We start from the raw sequence: 23,867 nt of genomic DNA on the forward strand, positions 1-23,867 counted from the left end.
ATAAGACTCACTTCTGGTATATCTGGTTGGGTGTTTTTTAATTTCAGCTTCTAAAAATGTGGATGTATGAAGTTGCAAGGATGTACAGTAAGAGACAACAATCAGGGACTGGTAAGTCCCAATAAAAGATAACAGGATATGGGTTTTCTAACCTAAAAGTTGCTGTGTCCCCATTCAGACATAAATAATTTGCATCTAACAGACATTTCTGTGGTCAAAAGAATTGGTGGTAGTATAATATCTAAAAGATTATTAATACTTTCATTAGAGAAACCCATTAATTGGCCCAGAAAGGTTGGAGGACAGTATGAACACCAAGGCTACAGGTAAAGCATCTTATTAGGAACTGATATGTAATGTCATGTACTCGGACAGATATACTGATTTTGAGAGATATTTAAATAAGGTTATGCTGTATTGCATACGGTAGTACAGGGGTACATTTGAAAGAGTGTCCTTGGAATATGAATGTATTCTCATGATACTAACCTATAAGAAGCATTTACTTATCTAATTTCAATTAACAAAAGTTGCACTCTTTATGATTTCAGATGTTGCACTCCACAGATTTTTACACCATACCAAGAGCTACTAAACAACAGCAGGTACTCAGAGAGCTATTAGCTGTCTATGAGTAACAGCACTTATAATGACTGTAGAAGCTATTAAAATGCAGGCAACCATAATTTCATCAGGAAAAAAAAACAGGTTTGATGGAGAAAGAATATATTTCATCTCTAGTCTTCTACTTTATTGTCCCAGAGCCATTATGCTAGATCCCCATCTTCTAGTGATTGCTACACTCTTTAAGAGCCCTATAGGTATAATTCAAGGTACTGTGTTTCATAAGATGAATTTTCTCAACATTTCTGCTACAGTTTAAAGAGAAAATATAACTGATCTCATTGTTTTAAAAATGACCATGTCTGAGAACAACATTGACCTCTTTATCTGACAGAGGTATTCATATGAGTTTTCCAGTCCCTTTAATACTACCATCGCTAAAGAAGTTAAAGATGAAAAAAAAAAGTGTGCTTCATCCAGTCCATCTGATTATGCAACTATTCTTTTAAATATTTGCTAGTATCTTTTTCCTTTCTGTATTTATTTTCTATATTTATTTTTTTTTCCAAAACTGTGTTATTAAAAAAGAAGATATATGCTTTAAATTTTATTTCCTTGATCCTTCAGATTGATTTCTTACACAGTTACTCATGCACATTGCTGGAGCTCTGCGCAATATAAAGTCCTTATAAACAGAAGTGCTGGAAGTAACAAGACCACATCTTTCTGTGCTGTAGCTATAGATAACATATACGCCTATCCGTATCAGTATGTAAGCACATATTTCTATACCCAAGCAAAGATTTACTGGAAATGCTAAGGCAGCTGGAGAGTCATAAACCTTCCCCCTTCAAAAGCAGCAAATAATGGGACATTCACATGCAGCCTCTGGGGAAGCAATTGCTGGTGTGTGTCTGCAGATGGCCTGCATCCAAGGCACAGCTTGAAACAACTTTGCCTATAACAATATACACATAGGGTGTGTATATATGCTTTCCTATGTGTATGAAAATCTAGGCTTATTTATATATTTGCAACCCCCTTAAATACAAGGAAAGAACAGGCATATTGCTGGACAGGTGCTTCTGCACCCAAATACCTGAGAGAATTCATCTAGCAGAAACCTTTTCCTTCCTACGTATAACTGAAATTCAGAGTTGCAAATGCACTGAACATAATGAGGGGAAAAAAAAAGATCATAGGCATGTAAGACTACTTTTCAGGCCTTTTATTGTACCAAATACAAATCTTTTTCAATTATCCTGAGTAAGCATTAAGTGTATGGACAGAGGCAACTGGCTAAAAGGTCCATCAGTCAGAGAATGAAAGAGAACTGCACTCTGCAGTGTCTGTCTTTAAGTGCAATTGCTAAGTATGTATCTCTGCAGTTTCCTGCAGAAGTATTTTTTGCAAGATGACAATGTCACAAATGTACCAAAGAGAAGAACATAGATGAACTCTGATGAAAGCTTCCTGCAACAGGAGTATTTTTAAAATACATGGCCTTAAAATTCCACTAAAACAAAAATACTATTTTGGAATAATCCATAAAAGTTTCCAATTAATATAAAATAGTTCATAAACTGCATTTTACTATATTAATAAAGCTCATGTTTTAGCTACAGTGAAAATCCCTAATAAATAAAAAAACCCCACAAAACAGAAGTAATCTTAGCTGTACACAAAACCAATTGATATAAAGAACACTCCATTTATCCACTATAATAACATCTCTAATCTGAGGCTACACTGAAAAACACATGAGTAAAACTGACATGCTAGAGGCAAGTTGTGATAATGTTAAGTGCTATGGCATTTTATCACCCAGAGCCTTTCCTGAAACCATGCCTCAAGACTTCTGCAGTTGTGTGCTACAGCCAAAAACCTCTGAGTTTACCAGTCTGCAAGAAAGAGCAGTCTGCACTGAGCTTTTCTCATTACCGCTGAGTTTCTATGTATCTGACTCCTCAGGATCTCACCAGTCATGATGAACCTTGCTGTTCAAAATTATTTAACTTTATAGTACCTTGGTGGAGTAGATCTGGATAAGAAACTTTGAGAATTGAAAGACAAAACCTATGCCTTCCATTTGAGCTGAATTCACACAGTAATCGAACTCTCAACAGCTTGAATTAAATTGGACTTGTCCCAAGTCTTTAACAGCAATTCTCTATGTTTGTATGAGTTTGTACAAAACAGTAAGTTTACAACTGACCTTTGCAACCTGTTATAAAAGGATAACATGGGTGGAGATACAGTCACATGATAATGTTCAGCCCGCAGATACCTAGGGCTATTTTGTACCAACCAAGACTGTTCTCCATCAGATAAATAGCCAAGTGGCAAGTTGTGACAGATGCAAGTGACAGTATACAAGTATTTTTGGTAACAGACTCCTGAACAATCACCCTGTTTAATGATCAAATGGTGCATTGCATGATGGAGACAAATTCTGTCTCCATGGAGAATGAATACTCCATATATTTTTTATGTAGGATCTTACAAATATAACACATACACTATGCATATTTAAGGATCATATGAAGGTTGGATCATCAGTTGAGAGATGCCCCTCACTCAGATCTCTGTATAACAGATATAAATATTTATCAGGTTGTAGCTGGATTAACATAACGTATAATGCTAAAACTTGTACAGCTGCATCAGCATTTTGTTTTATACTCTGTCTAGCATAGAAAATAGTTTTGAACTGAAAACTTGGTAACTAATATCAAGGAGAGAATGACTTTTGCTAAGTAAGGAGAGCATGAAAAAGATGACAGAAGAGCTTATCCTCCACAAAATCTTTCTGCAGCATTTCTAAGTAGATGTTAAGAGTTTTATGTATTTTATGAGTCAAGTTTAGTCCATTGAATAACTATGATTATTACAATCAAATCAAAACAAATCAAGAAAGCAATATAATAAAGTCCGCTTCAGAGCACACTGTCAGTTTGTGAGTAATTCATGGCAGTGATGAATCTGAAAGCAGTATTCACCTTCATTGATGCATTGCTTGCAGGACAGATAGCTTGGTTTCATGAGGCAAGCCTTATTTATTCCGACTATAATCTATAAGAAAAAGACCCAAACCACAATTTGCATAGGTAAGCAAAAAAATCTAGAACTGTAGGTTCCCAGACACTGAAGGTTTAATGCTGACTGTGGTTTTTGCTCTTAAAAAAACAAGAAAAATTTCCACTACTTTAATTCTGTATGTATGTTGCTGGATTTTTTGGTAATAAATATATTTATACTATCGATGGACCAAATTCTCCAAAGTTTGAATAACTAACAGAAAAATTCACTAGCTTTATGAGACCACCATTCACAGTATTCTTCTAATGCTCAATAGGTCTTTCAGATAATATAAACATTATCCTGTTTATTGCTATTATAGTAAAAATAAAATTTGATTTTTCATGTCACAGCAGATGTAAGCTGAATACAGCTTAGCTCTTTTTCTAAGTGCCTTGGGCATAAATAGGTAATCAATCATATTTAATCAATATGTTGTTCAGCCATGAAGATTCCCATGTCATAATTCCAGCTTTATTCAAATGCTCTTTAGTCTCATTACATTCTTCATTGATTTTTTTCATCCAACAGAGACACAGAAATAAATAAGTGGTACATCTTGAAACTTGGATTTAAAAAAAAAAAAAAAAAAAAAAAAAAAAAAAAAAAAAAAAAAAAAAAAAAAAAAAAAAAAAAAAAATCCCTTTTGACTATCATTATATTCAATGTATTTCACTATTTTAAGGTTTGCAGCAAGTTATTTTAGTTGTTTGGGCCTCACTCTCACAGAGAACATCCTACTGGGATTATAGAAATGGACTTCAAAAGTAGCAGAATCAAGTACCAATTGCTCACTTTAACGTATTCATTAAAGCGCTAACACAGGTGCAATCATGCCATGAAGAGGAAGTGAAGATCTTTATGCACAGCTCCCATCTACATACAGGAGTGGCAAATAAAATCCCTCGCAGTTTAAAATATTAAACAATTCCCCCGCACCCACAATTTTGTGGATTGCAGTCACATGTAAATGTTGATTCTCCTTTTTAAAATGTTAAAGTGTGACAAAAGGCCTCTTATTGTCAGTCTTTTCATTGTCTAGGTTGGCACTGAATAAACATGAGCATAGTTGTTTCAGTTTGTTTGAAAACTATTGAAAAATGTAAATAACCATTGAGCTTAGAATAAACAGTTGAATGTGGCATTTGCTTTCGTTTTAAACAGCTTGAAATGAGGGAAGAACAGCATGACATTAAAAGCACAATCTATCTTATTGTGTGGTTCTTTTCCATTGACTTTCTAAAAGCATTGCTCTTCACTTATTCCAGAAGATAACAAGAAGCTGCGTTTGGCTGGTTTGATCAGTGAAATGAGAGGTGAGAAAGAATATTTGCATTTAAAATTGCTCTTTAATCTGTCTGTCCTAGAGCTAGGACCTTCTCAGTGTCTGGACAGACTGGTCTATTTCTTGCAAACAAATTATATATTTCTTTGTAAATACAAGAGGCTCATCTAAGTATTCCTATTGAGTGGCTTTCTGTGCAAAAGTCCCCTTTTTATATCCAGGAGTCTGGATATAAAAGTCTCCTTTCTTATCCATGAGTAAAAATGCAAGTGCAAGTAAAATATAAAAGCAATGTGTATTTTAGTCCCAAATTTATTCTGCTTTGGTAACTCTTTGCATTTGGGGTAAGGGAACAAGTGCTAAGACACTTCTAGACTTGCATTAGACCTCTTAGCAAGACTCACCATAGTTGTTAAAAAATGTAAAGAAAAATATCACTGCACAGTTCATTATGAGCTTCCTATTCAGGAGGCAAAAATACAACTCCAGAGTCAAATGCCTTCAAAACCAGGACCTGAAACAATGGTATTTTTGGCTTATATCTGGGTTAAGCACCCTTCAAATATTTAGCTTTAATCTTGAGTGAAAAAGTCGGGATGCTCAGATTAAAATGTATTGTGCTAAACAGTGGCTTTATTGCCTCAGTAGGGTGTTCCCTCCAGCAGAAGATCTATTCAAGCACTTCCCAATTTTCACTTCTGTATAAACACGAACCTCAATCAGTTATGTCTATTGCCTCTTTCATCAGTTGCCAACAAGACCTTAGCCTTTAACATTGATGATTCTTGTTGAGAAAAGACTCCAGAAGTCTCTCCTCAGTCTGTAATGGTGATACCATTGTTTATTTTCCTTACTATATTTCAAGTGATGAAAATACATATCCAACCAAACAAATCTTAACCCTTTGTAATGAAAAAATGGCACAAAACCAGTCTTACCATTGTCCTTGTCAATAAAGATGATAATGCAGGACTGAAACAATATTTGAACTAATTTTCATTTACTATCTCCTATCTTGGTGCACTGAAACAGAAGCCCTGTAAGTTTTGTAGATGGGACATCATCTTTATAACAGACAAAGACCAAAACTGTGCAAGATATAAGTTTGAAAGAAGCAATTAAAATGCAATTCCAGTACCATTCTCTCTACTCAAAACTTCCCTGCCCAATGCAATGTACAATATGAACCTAATTTACAAGATTCATTCGATAAATCCCAAACAGCCATCTTGTCCTTAGTTCTAACTGAGGAGCCTGCTGGCATTGCTGCTCTCCCTACCATCCACTGCAGGCTCTTCAACATCCTGACAGTAACAACACGGCTCAGTGGTAAATGAGTGCTTCTGAAAAGCTCCAGACTGAGTCCTTGCTTTTAACTGGTCATGGCATGTATTGCTGCACATGGAAAGAAGAATTAAGCAATAATTCAAATTAATTTGTGCTGAATTTGTGGAAGTACTAGGGAGTATGATCCATAATGCATTTAATGAGGAACCACACTGTGTGGTTTTCAGTAAAAAACCTACAACAGAACCTGAGGTCCAGAAGGCTGTTTTATAATGAAGTTTTGAATCATTTTCAGCAGCTAGAGACAGGTTCAGTATGGTGGTATCTGTGGATTAGAGGTGGAAAATTATATCTCAGAGAGTAATGACAAAGGGCTAAGTTAAGCTTTGTGAAAGAAGCTTCTTCTGAAGAAAGTTCACAATGACAAGGTCAAGCTTCTGCTCTGAACTGCACTCTGGTGGACGCCTCTTTCAGCATCAGAGGAGCATGTACAAATTGGTCACACTCAACTAAGGATAGTCACTTTGAACAGCACTTTTATTCACCAGGTTACAAATCCAGGACCAGGTCTCTGATCCCAGAAGCTGCACAGCAGCTGTTAAGTTATACTATTCATCCAAATTCACACACAATGAGCTGTTTTTAAAGTGAGGAAGGAAGGTTCACGTAGTAACTATTTCTTTCTTTCCGTGTATATATTCTACAGTCTGTGCCTCCTCTTTCTGTGGGTAGTCTTCTGAAGTTCCTCTGAGATACTATCTATACTGCACCCAGTAAAAGCTATATATTTCATAAGCAAGTAAAGAAAAAGGTGTGAGGTGTGTCACTCTCCCTTCCCTCTTTAGCACTCTTTTCTGAAAGTTGCTCCAAATTATTTTCCCTTTGGTTGTGTTGACATTGAAAATGTTGTAGATGAATATATTCATGACAATGACTTCACTTTTCTTGAGAAAACTTTAGACATTTACTTTTATGGACTCTCACAAAGACTATCAGGAAACCTCAAAATATTGAAATATCTGATAATTACAAAGGAGTGATCCAAACTTTTAAATGCTTATCCAAACCAATTTGAACAGTTTGATATTTCAAGGTCAAACAGTCAATACAATCTCTGATTAGTAGTGCTGAGCAAATATCTAAAGATTTTTTTCAGGAAATGTTGTTTAAACATTAAAAAAATAAGCTGCAGCCATCCTGTTCTATTTCTCGAGTTCACTTTCAGCTCAGCATTCAAATGACTATATTCTATTAGAGCAAAGAAAAATCAAAAATATGGCAACTCACAGTCAATGACATTGCATTAATGTGCACAGCTAATCAAACCAATGGTGCCTGCATATAGTAGTCAAAAATTGGAGTGAAATACTCTAGTCAAAAATGAAAAACATAAACACATAAAGAAATTGTAATATGCTTGAGGGTTGCCTACAAGCAGAAAATGGGACAAAGTAAATTGGGTAAATTATTCATTATGAATTAGTTTCTCATCTCTACGATTCAGTGTGAAAGAACAATAATTACACATGGCATTTGTTGCTGGTCAACAAATAGATCCAATTGCTTTTAATATCCAGTCAGATATGTGAGGTAGTGGTTTATTTGGAAAGAAAAACTGTGTTGATTATTTTCTGAAAAATTAAAAATATTTTCCCCTGAAATATCATTTACAAATTCACACATAGATATATGACAATAAACTTTTTCTTCTACATGCACACAAACAGACATTTAATTATTATCTCAGTACATAAGATACCAAGATGATTTAAATTGAACTTACAAGTCTTTGAAAAATGGCAAGAGATTTTCATTGCAAGCTGGTGGATGTTGATGGTGCAAGTCAGGGGAAGCCTATATATTCCCACTCTGGAATACAGATGTTGAAAGGACACAGGAGACTGAAGGATCTCCAGAACACCTGAGTTTGTTGTATAAGGCAATATTTCTTGCTACTATTTAAGCAGGCAAAATAGAAACACAAACATATTTGTTTGTTTTTATTGGAGTAATCTATTACAAACTAAAATGACTTCTTTAATTGTGTGTATATTTTGTGCTCCTCGGAGTGTAAGCATTTCAAAACAACATGGAACTGGCTGAATGCTTTTGTAACCTTGATAATCCAGTTGACTCAACTTCTACTCCTGCTTTCCATATATTTACTATCCAGAAAAAAACATAAGAAATATTCCCTAAAAAGTGCTTAATACATTTACTAGTACTGTAGTTTAAAAAAAAAAATAAAATAAAAAAATTACTTAATCCATAATCTCAGTTTTACACTACAAGGGTTCTGTTCTGAAATTTGTCACTCATGGATTAGGAAAAGCTGCAGTTCTGCACAGAAAGGAAGGTCTCATACATTTTGATACTAACAGATAATACACTATCAAGGAAGGCTATACTTTTTAATTTCCCTTTTTAGCAGGGCTTTCTTCTCACTTAAAGGTGGAAACTGTGTTGAGGTAAATAATAACAGAGAGTGACTTCCTGTCCTTTTTTTTCAGCTGTTGTTCACTTGTGACTCTTGGCATTAACAGAACGTGCATCCCTGGTTTGAAGTGGCCATGATCTAATCTTTACTCTACAAATACAGATTGAGTAAAGCTTTACTAACAAATCTTAATTTCTGTTTCAAATTCCTGTCATCTGTTCTAGGAAGACTATTAATTGAGTAAAACTGCAGCTTCTCAATTATAGTGTATCTTTTCAATGGTTCTCCTAGTGATAGGATTATGGAATAGTTTGGAAGTTCATCCTAACCTTGGATTTGCCACAGCTGGAAAAAGACAGACATCATATTTGATGTACTTTCTCCTCTACTTGAATATCTGTTGTTATGGTGATAGTACCAGGAGGAAACATTAATGAGGATGACCTAAAAGCTTTGATGTTTACAGCACAATTAGTTTTAACACCTCATAAGAAAAAGTGACAGCTAGTACTGCCCCTTGCTAAATATGAATCATTGTATCAGCTTTTATGGAAATTACCTGAAGATCTACTTGTAATGTATCTGTAACACAACATCAAATACAAAACTACATATATACATTTATATGTAATGAAACGGATTCAGAAGAATAATCCCTCCCCCATTATATCTCAAAGGATATAATCTGTTATTCCTAAAAATTTGCCTACAGTAATGAGTGACTTTTGGTTATAACATAATCTTTAGAATATCTGTGTTTCTCTTTTCTGACAACCTGAAAGCTATCCAGCACAATCTTCTCATATCCAAAACTAAGCTGTGAGCAATTCTATGAACTCACATCACCCAAAACGCAGGTCTGCAGACGCACATTGCATCACCCAGCAGTGGGTAAGCAGTAGACAGAGGAGTTATTGGCCTGGAGTCTTCCAACTCAGAGGTACTTGATGTTCAACACAGAGTTTGGCTCACAAATGTTACGAATGCAAGTGGTAACTTACATATTCTTCATAGGCCTCATGTGCAGGTGGTGGGGGTGGTCTGTAGCCCGGGACAGCCGGGGCGCCCCTTGCTCGAGGGGTGGGAACACCTCTTGCCACTGGTGGGACGGGGAGGGCTCCACGGGTCACTGGCGCTCCTCTGGGTGCTTGGGCACCTCGTCCAGGTAGGGGTGGAGGAATCGCACCCCCACGTCCCCTGTGGAGAGCAGAAGGAATGATCACTTTGGTGTGTACCAGCGAAGAAGGACATGCAAGTGCTACTCCTTCTTACATTTTTTACAACTATTTAAAGTATCATACAACTCTGGGGTTTTGGCAGGTACAATGTCAAGCACTTTTATACAACATCTCAGGCAGAACTCATATTATGGAAAGGCATTACTTTTAAGCCCTTCAGTGACTTTTACACCTGATCCTCTTGTTGCTTGTACTAATGAAATTCTGGATCCTTGTAATTCACAGAGTTGCAGAGTTACTTCAAAGTAGTTCTAGAGGAAGGAGAAAGTGAAGAAATTTTTCTGTTGCTCTTGAATTGTTTTACAAGAACAATCAGCATTCTCATTCTCCTGTTTATTGGTGGGTGGGAGAAACTGATTGACAGAAGATGATGCAGGATGGCAGAAACTTGCAAGGCAAAATAGAGCAAGAGTATAAAATAAGACTAAGAAATTCCCATCTAATTTAGTTCAGTACAAGGGAAGGGTATCATGGGATTCTGCCTTCCCCCACTGTGCAGAGTACAGTGCATACAGACAAGCACAGAGAGGTGTAGTATCCTCCCATTTATTTATGCTATATCCACCTTGCTGTACTTCTTGCTGAGTAAGAAGCAGCTGTTACTGGTCGTAACTATACCATACGACAAATTAGAAGGGGAATATATCAGGGAAGCAATCTGTGCTTTTTGTTTCAGAGCAGTATGCTCCTTTTTGAAGGCTGTGAGTGCTGGGTACAACTATGCATGACACCCAGATCGAGAGCTGTAAATGAGCTGTGGCTTGTTCCCTGCTCAGACAACCAAACCCATAGCTCTAGCTTGTGATGTTCACTACTTTACTACAAGTTTCACTAGCCAATTCCGGAATTACAGAATCAAAGACTGATTTGGGTTGGAAGGGACCTTTTGATGGATGCACTTGACAGCCAAAGTAGCAGTAGTGTGGTAGAGGCTCCAAAGGAGGTCTGAGTCGTAGCCGGGCCAAGAACTCTAGGAAACCCACAAAGGAGCATAGCGAACAAAGAAAGTTGTGGGTACAAGAAGTCTCATGCATACTTCTTCCATTGTATGCAAACTGACTACGAGCCACCACTGTATCCCATAAATATGACAGCCTAAGTGAGCCTTCTTTGAGCTCTCCCTGCTAGGCAGCATGGCTGCATGGCAATGATCTCCCCGTGAGCAACAAGATCTTTTATCAAAAACAGATTGTTGGATGAGCCCAATTTGAGTTCTCCCTAAATTCCAACTGGACTGTATGCCAGGCAATTCTCTCCTTGAGCAGGGACGTCTCTCAGTGTTAAGACATATTAGTAATTTAGCTTAAATAAGTAAGTTTTGTATAGAATGAATTACTTACTTATACTGTTGTGTGATTTAGTATGCTATTTGCTTAGCTTTACTTACTTAGCATGAGTAGCTAGATTTGCTGAAGCCTTAGGCTGCAAGCTGTAAACTTTCACTTAGATTTACTGAACTTGTACCTACTTAGTCAAAACAGGGGCCTCCAGTCCCAGCATAAATCAGAAGATAAGGAGGCTTCAAGGCTACAACCATCAACAGCAGCTGAATTCGACAAGATAATAAATGGCCTGTCTGAAGACAGTGAAGGAATCCAATAAGGTGTCAGAAATGCTCAGACCAGAATCACTATGGACCAAAGGGGGTGTGAAGAGAGTCTAAAGAGTGTGTGAAGGGCGAGTGAATAGTTTGCAAGGGTATAATTGCCCTGGGATTTCTTTGTTCAGGTCCCGTCCTCTTCCTTCTCTCCCTCCCTCTCCTGAGGCACCCAGCTTGATCCTGCTGCTCTACCACTCTAAAAATGATTTATTTTTATAAGATTTGATGCTTGAGACTGTTTTGGGAAACCTAGGGTTTGAAATTTGGAGTGAACTAAACACTGGATGCCTGGATGGAAGGTAAGTGATTAAAAGCATGTTAAATTTTAAAATCCTAAGTAATACAAAGGATTGACTGTACACATACAATCCTTTAACCACCAATTGTTAACCAAGTCTGGGACTGTCAGTATGCAGCCACACCTAAACTCCTCTCTGAGAAGTTTAGGAAACAAGGGGATCCATTCTGAACCTCGTGACTGAATGGGAGGGTCTCCCTTACTGTCTTGCATCTCTGATCTCTCTGTAAATCATTCTAAATTGATTCTGACTTGATTTTCCTTTGTATGTTTCTTCTGTGAATAGTAATAAAGTGAATCTTGCCACTGAACTCTGTTAAGTTGCACTTTCACAAATACTTTAAGTGATCTAAAACACTCATTTGCAACAGACTTTCTTCAGAGATCCTCTAGTCCTGCAGTGAGCAGGGACATCTTTCACTAGATTGAGTTGCTCAAAGTCCTGTCCAACATGACCTTGAACACTTCCAATGACAGGCATCCACAACTTCTTTAGGAAACCTGTTCCAGCGTTTCACCTCCCTCACTGAAAACATTTTTTCTCTATGTCCAAACTAAACCTACCCTTTTTCAGTTTACCTGTACTGGCACTACAGGCGTTGGTATAAAATCTCTCTTTCTTATGAGTGCACTTTCTTTATGGAAAGGACACAATAAGGTCTCCCTGGAGCCTTCTCTTCTTCAGGCTGAATAGCACCAGCTCTCTCAGCCTTTCCTCGCAGGAGAAGTGTTCCATCCCTCTGATAGCTTTTGTGGTCCTCCTCTGGACCCACTCCAACAAGTCCATGTTTTTCTTGTGCTGGGGACTCCAGAGCTGGATGCAGTACTCCAGATGGGGTCTCACCAGAGTGGAGTAAAGGCGTAGAATCACTTCCCTTGACCTGCTGGTCATGCTTCTTGTTCTGCAGCTCAGGATAGGATTGGCTTTCTGGGTTGCAAGTGCACATTGTTGGCTGATGTCTAGCTTTTCATCTACTATATTCCCAAATTCTTCGTTGCAGCACTGCTCTCAATCCCTTCATCCCCCAGTTTGTGCTGACACTGGTGATTACCCAGCAGTAGGACCTTGCATTTGGCCTTGTTGAACTTCATGAGGTTTGCATGGGCCCACCTCTCAAGCCTGTCAAAGTTTCTGTGGATGGCATCCCTTCCCTCAAGTGCATCAACTGCACCACCATAAATATAATCATGTTATTAGCATAAATTATCAGCATAAATATTTAGTTTAAAATAATTCAGTTGCAATTTTTTTTTTTTTTTAATATTCTCCTGGGATTTCTGACTCGAAAATAAGGAAAGCATCCAAGATCCTCTATCTGTGCAACTCATTCAATCAGTCGGGTATTTTGCAGGAAGTGGGGGCCAGCACTTCACTGATAATGCTTTGAACCTAATTTAAAAGCTGCCAGTCTGTTGCAGTGATGTTCTGAACATCATTATTAAGTAAAGCCCTTCAGAGATCTTAGGTGTAACGAAGACTGGTTTTTAAGCCCAAAAAGACTTTGAGTGGAGGATGGTCATGAATGCCAAATGTAAAATATCCTGTGCATGTGCATCATACTACAGATAAAAAATTCCATTCAAGAACTGAGGGAAACATGATAAACACATCCAGGGGAAAAAAAAAAAAAGGGTCATAGGCAAGATTGGCAAGTTCAATTACCGAAGAACAACTCGTCAGTCAGGGTAAAATAAGGTACCTCCATATCCTATTTACTCCAAAATAAAAGTGGATTGCTTAGGACCCATTCTGAAATGATCTCTACAGATACCTAGAAGTAGCTAGGTAACTTATGTGCCTGAGGCAACAAATTTCTTAAGGGTTCACTGTGAAAAATGAATCTGAAAGAGTGTATTAAGATTATACACTGGCCTTATGAACAAGCAGAGCTATGTGTTACCTATATATGAAAAAAATTCTTGGAATAACTCAGGAAACATTCATACACCAATGTTTTTAGATTATGCCAATCAATTTCCTATAAAACTGATAACCTGTGCAACAAATAATATATAATGAAATATATATATTTAATTAATAAATAATATGTAATGAAATATGTGTATTATAGATATAATATACATAGAAATAGAGCAATTATTTGGCAAATAAAAGTCCATCCAGACTATGTAGCCTTCTCTGACCATACTATTTTATTGACCAAAGATTTTATGCTACTGACCATACCAATTATGTACTGGCATAAAATAATTGTTTCCTAGAAATATCCTTTCACTGACTTCATAATATGCTCTGATTTGTTGTTTGATACTTGTATACCACCCACTGTAGCCTGTGAAATGCACATCGGTGAACCTGGCACAACACGGACTGCACAAATCGTCAGAAGAAAGGTATTTTGGTTTACTGACCATGATGTGTATGTAGTTATGTGGTTTTCTTTTAGTTTTTTTAAAAAGATGTTTGTTTTACCATTGTTTATGCTTTCTAAATCTATTACAATAATAGGTCAGGTTAACACACCTTGAAGGAGCTGCAGGTGGCACACGGATCCCTCTTCCTCGAATGCCCCGTCCACGTGCTGAATCCTCAGAACCATTCAAATACGACAGTTCTCTCAGCTGCTCCTGGCGAATTTCATCATTATAATCCTGAAATACAAAAGTTGAAACTTACTGAAACTTTGTATTTTGGCTGAGCTGCCAAACCATCCATTTCTGCCAAAGCAGAAATTACATGGATGGTATTTGGTTGAAGTGCTCTGCCTTATCAACTACATGTTGAAAAACCATACAGTGAGAGTGAAGAACTAACTATAATTTTGTGGACAGACAAATTTATATGGGTAGCTAAGGTGGCCATAAGGAACATGTACACACAAAATAAACACACAAGGCACACAAGGCTTAAACACAAAGCAGACATCAAGAACATATCTGTATACAAGATGTAAATGGACTTTCACATACAAAAGGTAGCAGTCCCAAACAAAATTAAATAGAAAAACCCTCTTCATAAATATTTTATATTTTTTGGTAGACATCCCTGGATACCTTTATGTACTTAACCACAAATTTCACCTTACATTTCTCTTTAGTATGCAAAATTTACACTAGAGTAATTTGATTGAATGATTTAATCCAATACCAATAAGCATCACTGAATGTAGCCTTCAGTTATTCTATATATCCACTAAAAAACTTCTGAAAGGAGCTCTCTCTTTAGGACTCATAAGTAACAAAGCTATGTTTACTATATAAAATTGTTAAATGATATACAATAGGCCCATTCTAAGACTGTAGGGTAACGACTCCAGCACTGCAAGCCTCTGCTGGCTCAGTAAACAGAACTTGGATTAATTTCCTTTTCTTATTGATAAAAAATATGTAATACTGGGCAATTTTTACTTATTTGCAACCTTTGTCTCAAACAGAAGTTTCTTTTTTTTTTGTTTCCTTCCTTTTGTATTCAGTTCTTTGCCTGCTGATCATGGTAGTAAGAGCCCACTGCTGTAGCTGGCTTGCTGGCAGCAGAATTAGGCAACAGTTAATTACTGTTTCAAAACAGAAAGGATTACTGAATTTCAACCCTTCAGTCTTTCCAGCCTTCCACAGGCAAGAGTCATTGGCTGTTATGCAAGGGTCTGAAAATGCTATAGTGCCTGCTGCTTCATGGGTGGGTGACTGTGCAGGACGCATTACAAGTGACACTTCAGACAAATTAATGATAAGTGAGATGGAACTAGGGCCTTGACTGTTCCTTCTTCTTCCTAAGGAGGTCCAGAAAATCTGTTTAAAGATACGAAGCTGATTGTGTTGTGTTCTAGGAGAATGTAGGTGTGGTCACAATTTCCCTTTTAAATTTCTTGGGAGTGCAGCTGGAGTAAAATCTATTAATAAAATTCAGCAAAGAACCCCATTTATACAATATAGTGTGTGATATTTGCAGCAGAATCATAATTAAAACCAAATCTCTGATTTGCTAATAAACCAGATAACGGTTTCCAGTTCACACCAATCCCCAAATCTTTTTGCACATTTTTCTATCATTCTAACATTAATGATAATAAGCCAAAGACATCATCCTAAATCAATGTGCTCTGTAAAACACAGAGGGAAAAACACAGATAAAATCAATGGAGTCACATTTACAGCAATTGCTGAACAGGTACCATCTATTATGCCTTGCTTAATATCATGTGTTATTCACACTGGCTTTACAAGGATTAGGACTTCAAACTTGCTGATTGAGTTTACCCTTCAGATTCCATGCCAGTACTGGGACTGAACTTCATTAATAATGTAAGTAAATTTTGTAAGAGAAAGATACAGGGAGGGGGAAGAGAAAGGATGTGCAAGGGACAGAAATCGTAACTTTCTGTGTTGCTACTTTAATCTCTCTCGTTTGTAACACTGCTGTATAAATAAATTCTAACAGAAATTTCCTCAAAGCCACTATTCCTTCCTCAGATATACACATAATTTAAAATCTTAGTATTGATGAAGCAGAAAATCAAAATTAAATTTATAATATACAGTAAGTTCTGCACCATTCTGTTATGGAATGCCCTCAGTGTTTCTACAGGCTATTTACTACATGTCCAGTTAAGAAATATGTACAATTTCATCTGAAACGGCAAGATAAAGACAACAAAGTACATGGAAGACTGCAATTAAGATGCTGAGATGGGTATCCTGAAAGACAAACATTGCAATAAAAAATTATAACTCTATATAGATAACTTATCTTAGGTGTCCTTTAAAAAACATAATAAAGATCACAATTTCTAAACCTGAAATCTGAAATTTTCAACAGAAATGCTCCCTTCAACTCCTTCATTAAACAGAAACGTAACACTGAATTAATATTTCATAACCGCTACATAAGTCTAGCTAGAATGAGTATCCTGCTCAATATTTAATTGTAGCTGAGTTCAGAGCCTAGCACATGAGCAAAATTATGTTGCTGATGCTTCATATATTTCTAGTCCCAAGAGAGAGTACAAACCTTGCAAGACATACCTGTAGTGAAGAACGTATAATGAAGTAGCTACACACTGCAGTAGTATATTGTGTTTCAGAAAAAAAATTCCTACTCTCCTATTAAAATAAGGTCATGAGAAATGTTCTGTACTTCTTAGCTTTTGTTACAGCTCTCTAATAGTCTTCTAGCTGTTCTTACAGCTGATAGTCTACATTAAACTATATGTTTTGCTCTTGTTTATACCATTAAAGACATTATTACCTATAAAGAGCTTTTCCATTTACTGATAATAGTAAGGGTGCCACCTACTTATATCACAGTGGTTAGTGTTTGCAAACAACCACTGTAGGTGACCTAACTACCCACGCCCACAACTATTCACCTAAACATGCATCTTGACTTTAGAAATACCAAAGATAGACAACCTTAACAAAGTCGGTAGCATCCAGGGCTACCATAAATCGTAACATTATGTAAGTGCCTAAGAACCAGATTACATATTTAGATACAACATTCAATATTCTATAGTATGTGAACATGTTTACCCCAAATTACCAAATTTATGTTTATTAATGAGGGCTGGTAATGATTAATTAGGTCAGTTGCCTTGACTGCTCTAGGAACAAAGGAGACCCATTAGTAGGAGTCCAACTGGTAGCAGGTCACCCAGGGGCCCTTCTGGCAGCAGTGGCAGAGGTGTGGCAGAGGGGAAAGCATGTAAGCTGTTAGAGAACTCAATAAACCATTTTGCTAAAAAATAGCAAGCAGCAAAACCTGATCTGAATTAACAAGAATGTGTAGTGACAAGGGAGGAGAGTTTAATAAAAAAATCAAAGGATATGGCAGAGACAGAGGCAATGGATTTTGGGAATATATATCTATCATTAACATAACAAAGGCTCCTAGAAGTCAAGGATAAATCAATCCCTTAAGGACTGTGATCTCCTGTCCTGATGTGCTTCACACATTTAAGTTCTTTCCATGCGTACAAATGATTTTTCACTATTAATAAATATCATTATTCTTATCTGCGACAGTTGAATTTCATTCTAACTCCATAGTTAAGGGGTGAGTCATTTAGGTTAAATGAAAACTACTTAAGAATGTGGAGTTATGCAAGTCAAACCTAAAATGAAAAGCACAATTCTTGACAATTTTGAAGTATGAATAGAGCTCTCAGATGACATTTTATAGCATACACACATTCCTTATACTGTTAAGCTAGACATGTATCATGAGAAGAGCAGACTATCCTCCACGTAGTGTTGCTACTACTAGGACAGATTTACAGGCATCTTAATTGTATAGACAAACAACTCCATATTAACACCTTGTATTTAAGTCATCAAATCCCTTGATTTTAACTGAGTGAAAAGCAGCACAAAAATAAATGCTTTTCTTCTGGTTAGTTTCTCTATAACTCTTAAAGTGCTTCCCAAAGGTCCTGAGGCATCAATAACTCAAATTTACAGCTGGCTTATTCAGAGATCCTATGGTGCTGGAAATCTCAGTCTGCATTGTCTGAACTACGAAACACTTTCTCAGGCATGTAATACTCTCTGAAGCTCTGTGATGCCAACAGAGAGCACTACATTCACAGACATACATACACTCCATCCTGCGATCCTCTCTTCCCACATACAGGTAGCAGAATGGGAGCAGGAGACGTATCTGGATTCCTGTGGCACTTCTGCATCCTGCCCAGCTCCCAGCATGAGTAAAAGAGCTCCAGGGCTCCATGTATTTGCACAGATTCACTGAAGCTAGAGTATCTCCCCTAAATCCTGATGTCACTGCCTTGGGGCTATTTTCAGGCAGCTTAAATTGCAATTACCCTAAAATTTCCATTGATTACATGCTTCAGAAAACCGATAGCCAGCCAACAGGACACAGAAGAACCAGTGAATTTTAGGGGGAGCTAGGTGATGTGAATATGGACTTTTTTTTTGGTTTGTTTTTAGATGCATACTAATTTTGGACACTAAAAGAGACATTGTCCACATGCTCCCTTGTGCATTGGGAAAGCACAAGACCTGTGAAAATAACTGGTGGTGAGGAGTTCTGGAGTTGCTGCTTCTTTGTGTTCTCTGTGGCCTCACAAAACTGAGCTGCGCCATGGTTCAGCTTCAAAGCATGGTGAGAACCACTCCTCTGGACTCACGGGGTCAGGATCTGCAGTTTATTATATTGAAGAGGCCAAGAACACAGGAATTCCCACTTTCTAGCTGAGTGCTTTAATATCAGACTGTTACAAAAGTGAAGAATAGTTCTGCTCAGTACCAGAAGAGCTTGGTGAACAGAGATATTTAGCATTTCCTGTTATTTCTCTATATTCCAAGATCCTGTTCTAAGACTCCAGTGCATTAAAAACATACTGGACTTTTTTCTGCACATATCCAAAGCCTCTCTCTATCACTGTCTACTTCAGAAACTCGGACAATTGTTCTAGGTAGGTTGGACAGCCCTCCCCATCACCTAAAATTTGGGTGAGACAGTGCCTCAGCTGGGCATACAAATTAGGTGGATGCACCTGCATCTTCAAACTTCATTCTTGGTCTCTCTAATACAAATTCGAAGTTCACTGCAAAAAACAAGGTTAATCTGTAGCTGAGACCGTGCCCAATCAAGCAATTCCTACAAAGTTTATGAGAATTGTGGGAGCTGGCTTTAACCCACCCCATGCAGGTGTCTGATGGCTATGGCATATGTTCTCAACAGAATATGGAAGAGCTCAAAACAGACAGTTGTTTTGATGTTCCTAGATAAGACCCATGCTCTCCGAACCCCTGTTTAATGTATATGCATGGTTTCCTGGTTACCTACAGTCAAAGCCATCTGTTAAGATGGCTTTTTGCCCATTTGCAGATTGGTCTGATTGTTTCACTAGAGCATAGGTGCCAGGTAATGATAGGTTTAGATGGAAAGCCTGCAGTGCACCACAAGTGACAAAGCTTCTGCCAGACGTCCTTCTCCGTGACTTCAATATTGCATTAGCAACACATGCCTCTTTGCATTTGCCCATATATATTGGCACTCACATAAGGCCATTTTGTGTACATGCAGCAATCTGGCAGCCAGTAACCCCAATAAATGCATAAAAATATAAATATAATCCATCTGAGCCCAAGGAAGAAAGGATTTTCTCTAAGCAATCAGCAACTTAGCCAGATCCACAGTCATAAACATTATGCCCTTTCACTTGCCACATATGCAAAAAACTGCTCTTTACCTGCTTATAGTTTGTCTGAAAAATAAGCTTTAATTTTGTGGGTCACCCTTAGCAATTGAAACACATAAAATAGACCATACATTTCTCTCAGTAGCAGTCTGAATGTGTTGCAGCCAACATGAGTTTCAGCTTATAAATGCCTATGGGTAGAATGTAAGCAGACATAAGCTGGAGCCACGTACACTTGCCTTTGAGGTTAGTTGACAGCTGGGGGATTTGTCAGCTTGCCACAGAGAGCACTAACCCAAGCGTAGATGTCATTTTTCTCTTTGAGCATGCACAATTAAATCTGCCTGGCATCATCAGCATGGGGCACCACACTCTACAAGCAGTGTGGAAGGGAGGGGGGATGTCTTGCTCCTCAGCAGCTGAAGAGAAGCTGCCAATCCCAGAGTGTAAATTTTGCATAGGCAACTGCTATGAAACTTCAACCCAGATATTCCAGTCTTTGCTAGAACAGAGCAAAATAAGCCTCATCTAACTGTATAATCGATGTAAAAGTTTTTTCATACTAAAGACAGATTTCAACAGATTATTCCAGTTTACATGGAAATGCTGTTAGCCACACAAAATAACCACAATGAAGATGAGTGCATGACATTTGAAAAACTTTCAGAAAACTGTATTAAATTTCAGCTGTTTGCCCCAATTTGTTCTATCTCTCTTGTTCACAGGCCCCCAAATAAATGGATATTGTGATCTGTAATTCATCCAAATGATAGCTATGATGCTGCAGAAGTCAGTTGGCTGACAGCTCCCTATCCCTGAATTTAATTTTGAGTCAATTGTGGCTGCCAGAGACTTGTGCTTATTTACACCTGTCACTTGAAAGGGATATATAAGGGAATCAGTAGTATGAACAAAGGTCATATAGCAGGCTGCAGGAAGGGTGGTATAGCCACCTACACCTAAAGAAATCATTATGGATTTGCACTGGATGTTTACACTGGATCCAAGGAAGGAAGGGATGTGATATGGCTGGTCTTCCTCTGGAAAAACCCAGTTGCTTCAAAGAAGGCAGAGAGTAGGACTGCCACTGCTCTTGCCCAGCTGTTTGCTGGAGCTCTACTACTAATGAGATCACTAATTGCTCTTATGGCCAGAGTAGCTGTCTACTGTAGTCTATATTAAAGCCAACACAAGTAACAATCTATACATAGGACCTATGCATCTTTTTTTTTTTCCCCAACCATGCAAAGTGGGACCTATATTGCTTCCTGCTCACCACTGCTGTAAGTGTGCAGCACCCTTGTCAAAGGTAACAGTGATGGCAACAGCAGCCAGCAAAATTCAGACATGTTTACTCTTTAGTGTGCCCGTCTCATCCAGCCTGGCTACAGTTATGCTCTCTCAGTCCCACGTTGCACATTAAACAAAAGATGTTGCTCAACCGGAGGAGACTGTAAAGAGCAATGAAGGATGAGAAGTCTGGGCAAGAAAATACCTTACCATGGGTTTGCTGAGTGACCTTTCTTTTATGGCTTCTGAAAAATTTTAGAATTTTTAAAAATCCCATTAAGTGATAATCTGTACAAGTTGATCGCATATAGTACATTGGGACTGAACTCGATACATGACACAGGAATGAGTTTTTAAAGCAACATTAGTATTTTTTTGAGTTAATTGCAATATATGTTTAAGATAATGTGAGCTGTCCTTGGAGTAAGGACTGTCTTGGCAAGCACTAAGTCTATTACAAATGCAGAGCAGGAGTGTTCTTAATAATGCTACTAACATATACTGAAATCTATTAATAACTGTGGTCTGATTCTAAGTCAGGAGAGAGATAGAGAATATATTAAATCCAGCCACCACAGACCCAGCTGTAACATCCTGGGAGGGGGAGTTGGCAGCTGGGTGATTCATCACAGCAGCACTGTGTCTCGACAGAGGAGCTGTGGGGATGATAGTATGACCCATGTGTTTGGTCCTATGTTTTTCCAGAATAAAGATTTCTCCAGACTAACCCAAGTTCTGGAGTAGATCCTGTATGTGGATTCCTTCAGGAACCCTGAATCTCTGTTTGTTCATCCAGTTTATCCATAGCCTGTGTCTAGGAAGGTTTTTGCAGGGTCAGAATAAACAAGACCACCCATATCACTGATACTCTGACTAGAGCAGCATTGTCTCATCTCCTGATGGCACTGCACCAGCACCAGCACCAACAGCATTGCTGCTTGGCACAGCTGCTTGGAGAAGAAACTGGTGGCACAGATTGGGGCAAAGCTGGACTGAAAGTGAGAAAACGGATGAAGAGTTTCCTTCCTTTGTCGGTCATAGCAGTGGGCATGGAAACTCCCTCCAGAAACCTCAGGCTGCTGTCAGCTCTTGGCTTTGAAGGGGCAGCAGTGCATCAGCATTCTCTCTAGTCAGAAGTCAAGGTAGAAAACACCGTATCTGTATTTCTCATGCGTTGCTTCTACACAGAAATCTGACTTAACCCAAACTAAACAGCATAGAAAATCTTCCCCAGAGCCAAGACTTTTTTGCATACTAAGGAAAAAATTATAACAAAACATGCTGGGAAGATGATCTGTAATAGCACCGTAAAAATACAAGACCAATTTTCACTGCTGGAATTAAAGATATTTCAAATCTCCTTGGTTCAAACTGTTATAATCTAAATTAGTTTCGGTATTGAGAGATTTGTGGATAGATAGTGTCATGATACAGAGGACAATCGCAGGAGGACAAGCAGGTATGCAAGGAGTATCACTCTCCACATTAAATTCAATAAGCATGAGGAAAAGACAGTGAGGAGATGACACTGAATCTCAGGGTCACCATCTGAACTGTCACAGAAACTAAAAATATTAAAAAATTTAGACTCAACTTTCTGAAGTTTATGCCAAACTTCCAGTGAGAGAGTGCAAATACAGAAACAAGTAAGTAAAAATACACTGAAAGGAAAGAAACATATCAAACAAGAAAAGTTGAATTATGCCACTGGAAAAACAAAACAAGCTCAATAAATTAGCGAAAAGTACTTTCTCAAGTATCTAAATTTAAAAAAGCTGATTTAATAATTTCATCAGGCAGGTATGCATCAGGTATAAGATGTAGGTTTCGTATTTTTAAAATAAGATTTAAGACAAAAGGAAAAATGATTAAGGAAATGATTAAGGAAATGATAAGCAGTTACAGGAAGTAGAAAATAATTTACAAAGAAAAGCTTAGATCATGTACCAAGTACAGATATACTCATTCCCAAGTGTCTCTCCACTCTTTTTAAAGTACATTGTATATGAAAGACTAGGAATGAAGTGTATAAAACTGAGCAAGTGTTATAATTAATGCAGCCAGGTATAGGCGAAAATATTGTCAGAGTTTCAAGGTCAACAATTTAATATAACATGATAAAAATGTTATCAGTTCTATATTTGTTATTATTTAATTTGAATATATTTTATTTTGTTATTGCATAAATCATTGTAAATAAAACTATCTACCAGGAGATATGGCATTGCTATTTATAAAGTCTAATTTTCTGCTCTGCAGCACGCATTAAAGAAGGTTTCAGGTACTTTAACACAAATACCACTTTTTTTTTTTTTTTTTTTTAAAATTTTTAAAATAACTGAGTATCAGATAATTCCTGGTTATTACCAGGTAGCAAAAAGTTTTGCCTCTCAAAATCTTTTAGGTTTTTTACACTGCTTTATGGCTGGTGCATCTAACCCATTTCTTCCCAGGTGGCTGCACAAGAAGACCAGCTTTAGATCAAATATGAACAGCCTAGGGTCAAGGGGAAAAGTGAAATAAACTCCACAGCTGAAGGACTCTCTCAACTGAGAATAACTGAACAGAAGCAACTGAAGAACCAGATCAAGCACAACTATTAAGCACAACTATTAAGCCAAGGAGTGGCAGTGTAGTGGGGGGAGAGAGGGCTGTCATGTGGAATGG

The 23,867-nt window shown here is 37.6% G+C and overlaps 1 protein-coding gene across 1 annotated transcript in view; it reads right to left on the reverse strand.

The window, feature by feature from the left end:
- KHDRBS2 (KH RNA binding domain containing, signal transduction associated 2) overlaps nucleotides 1-23,867 on the reverse strand; it is a 292,281-nt gene that overhangs the window by 101,936 nt on the left and 166,478 nt on the right. The window contains exons 5-6 of the mRNA XM_026844066.1: nucleotides 14,273-14,400; nucleotides 9,653-9,848 (exon numbers count right to left, since the gene is read on the reverse strand). Coding sequence (XP_026699867.1) covers nucleotides 9,653-9,848; nucleotides 14,273-14,400 — 324 coding nt within the window. The remainder of the gene's footprint in view (nucleotides 1-9,652; nucleotides 9,849-14,272; nucleotides 14,401-23,867) is intronic.

This window comes from Athene cunicularia, assembly GCF_003259725.1.
Source record: "Athene cunicularia isolate RWA chromosome 3 unlocalized genomic scaffold, athCun1 chr3_part1, whole genome shotgun sequence".
NCBI classification, from domain to species: Eukaryota; Metazoa; Chordata; class Aves; order Strigiformes; family Strigidae; genus Athene; species Athene cunicularia.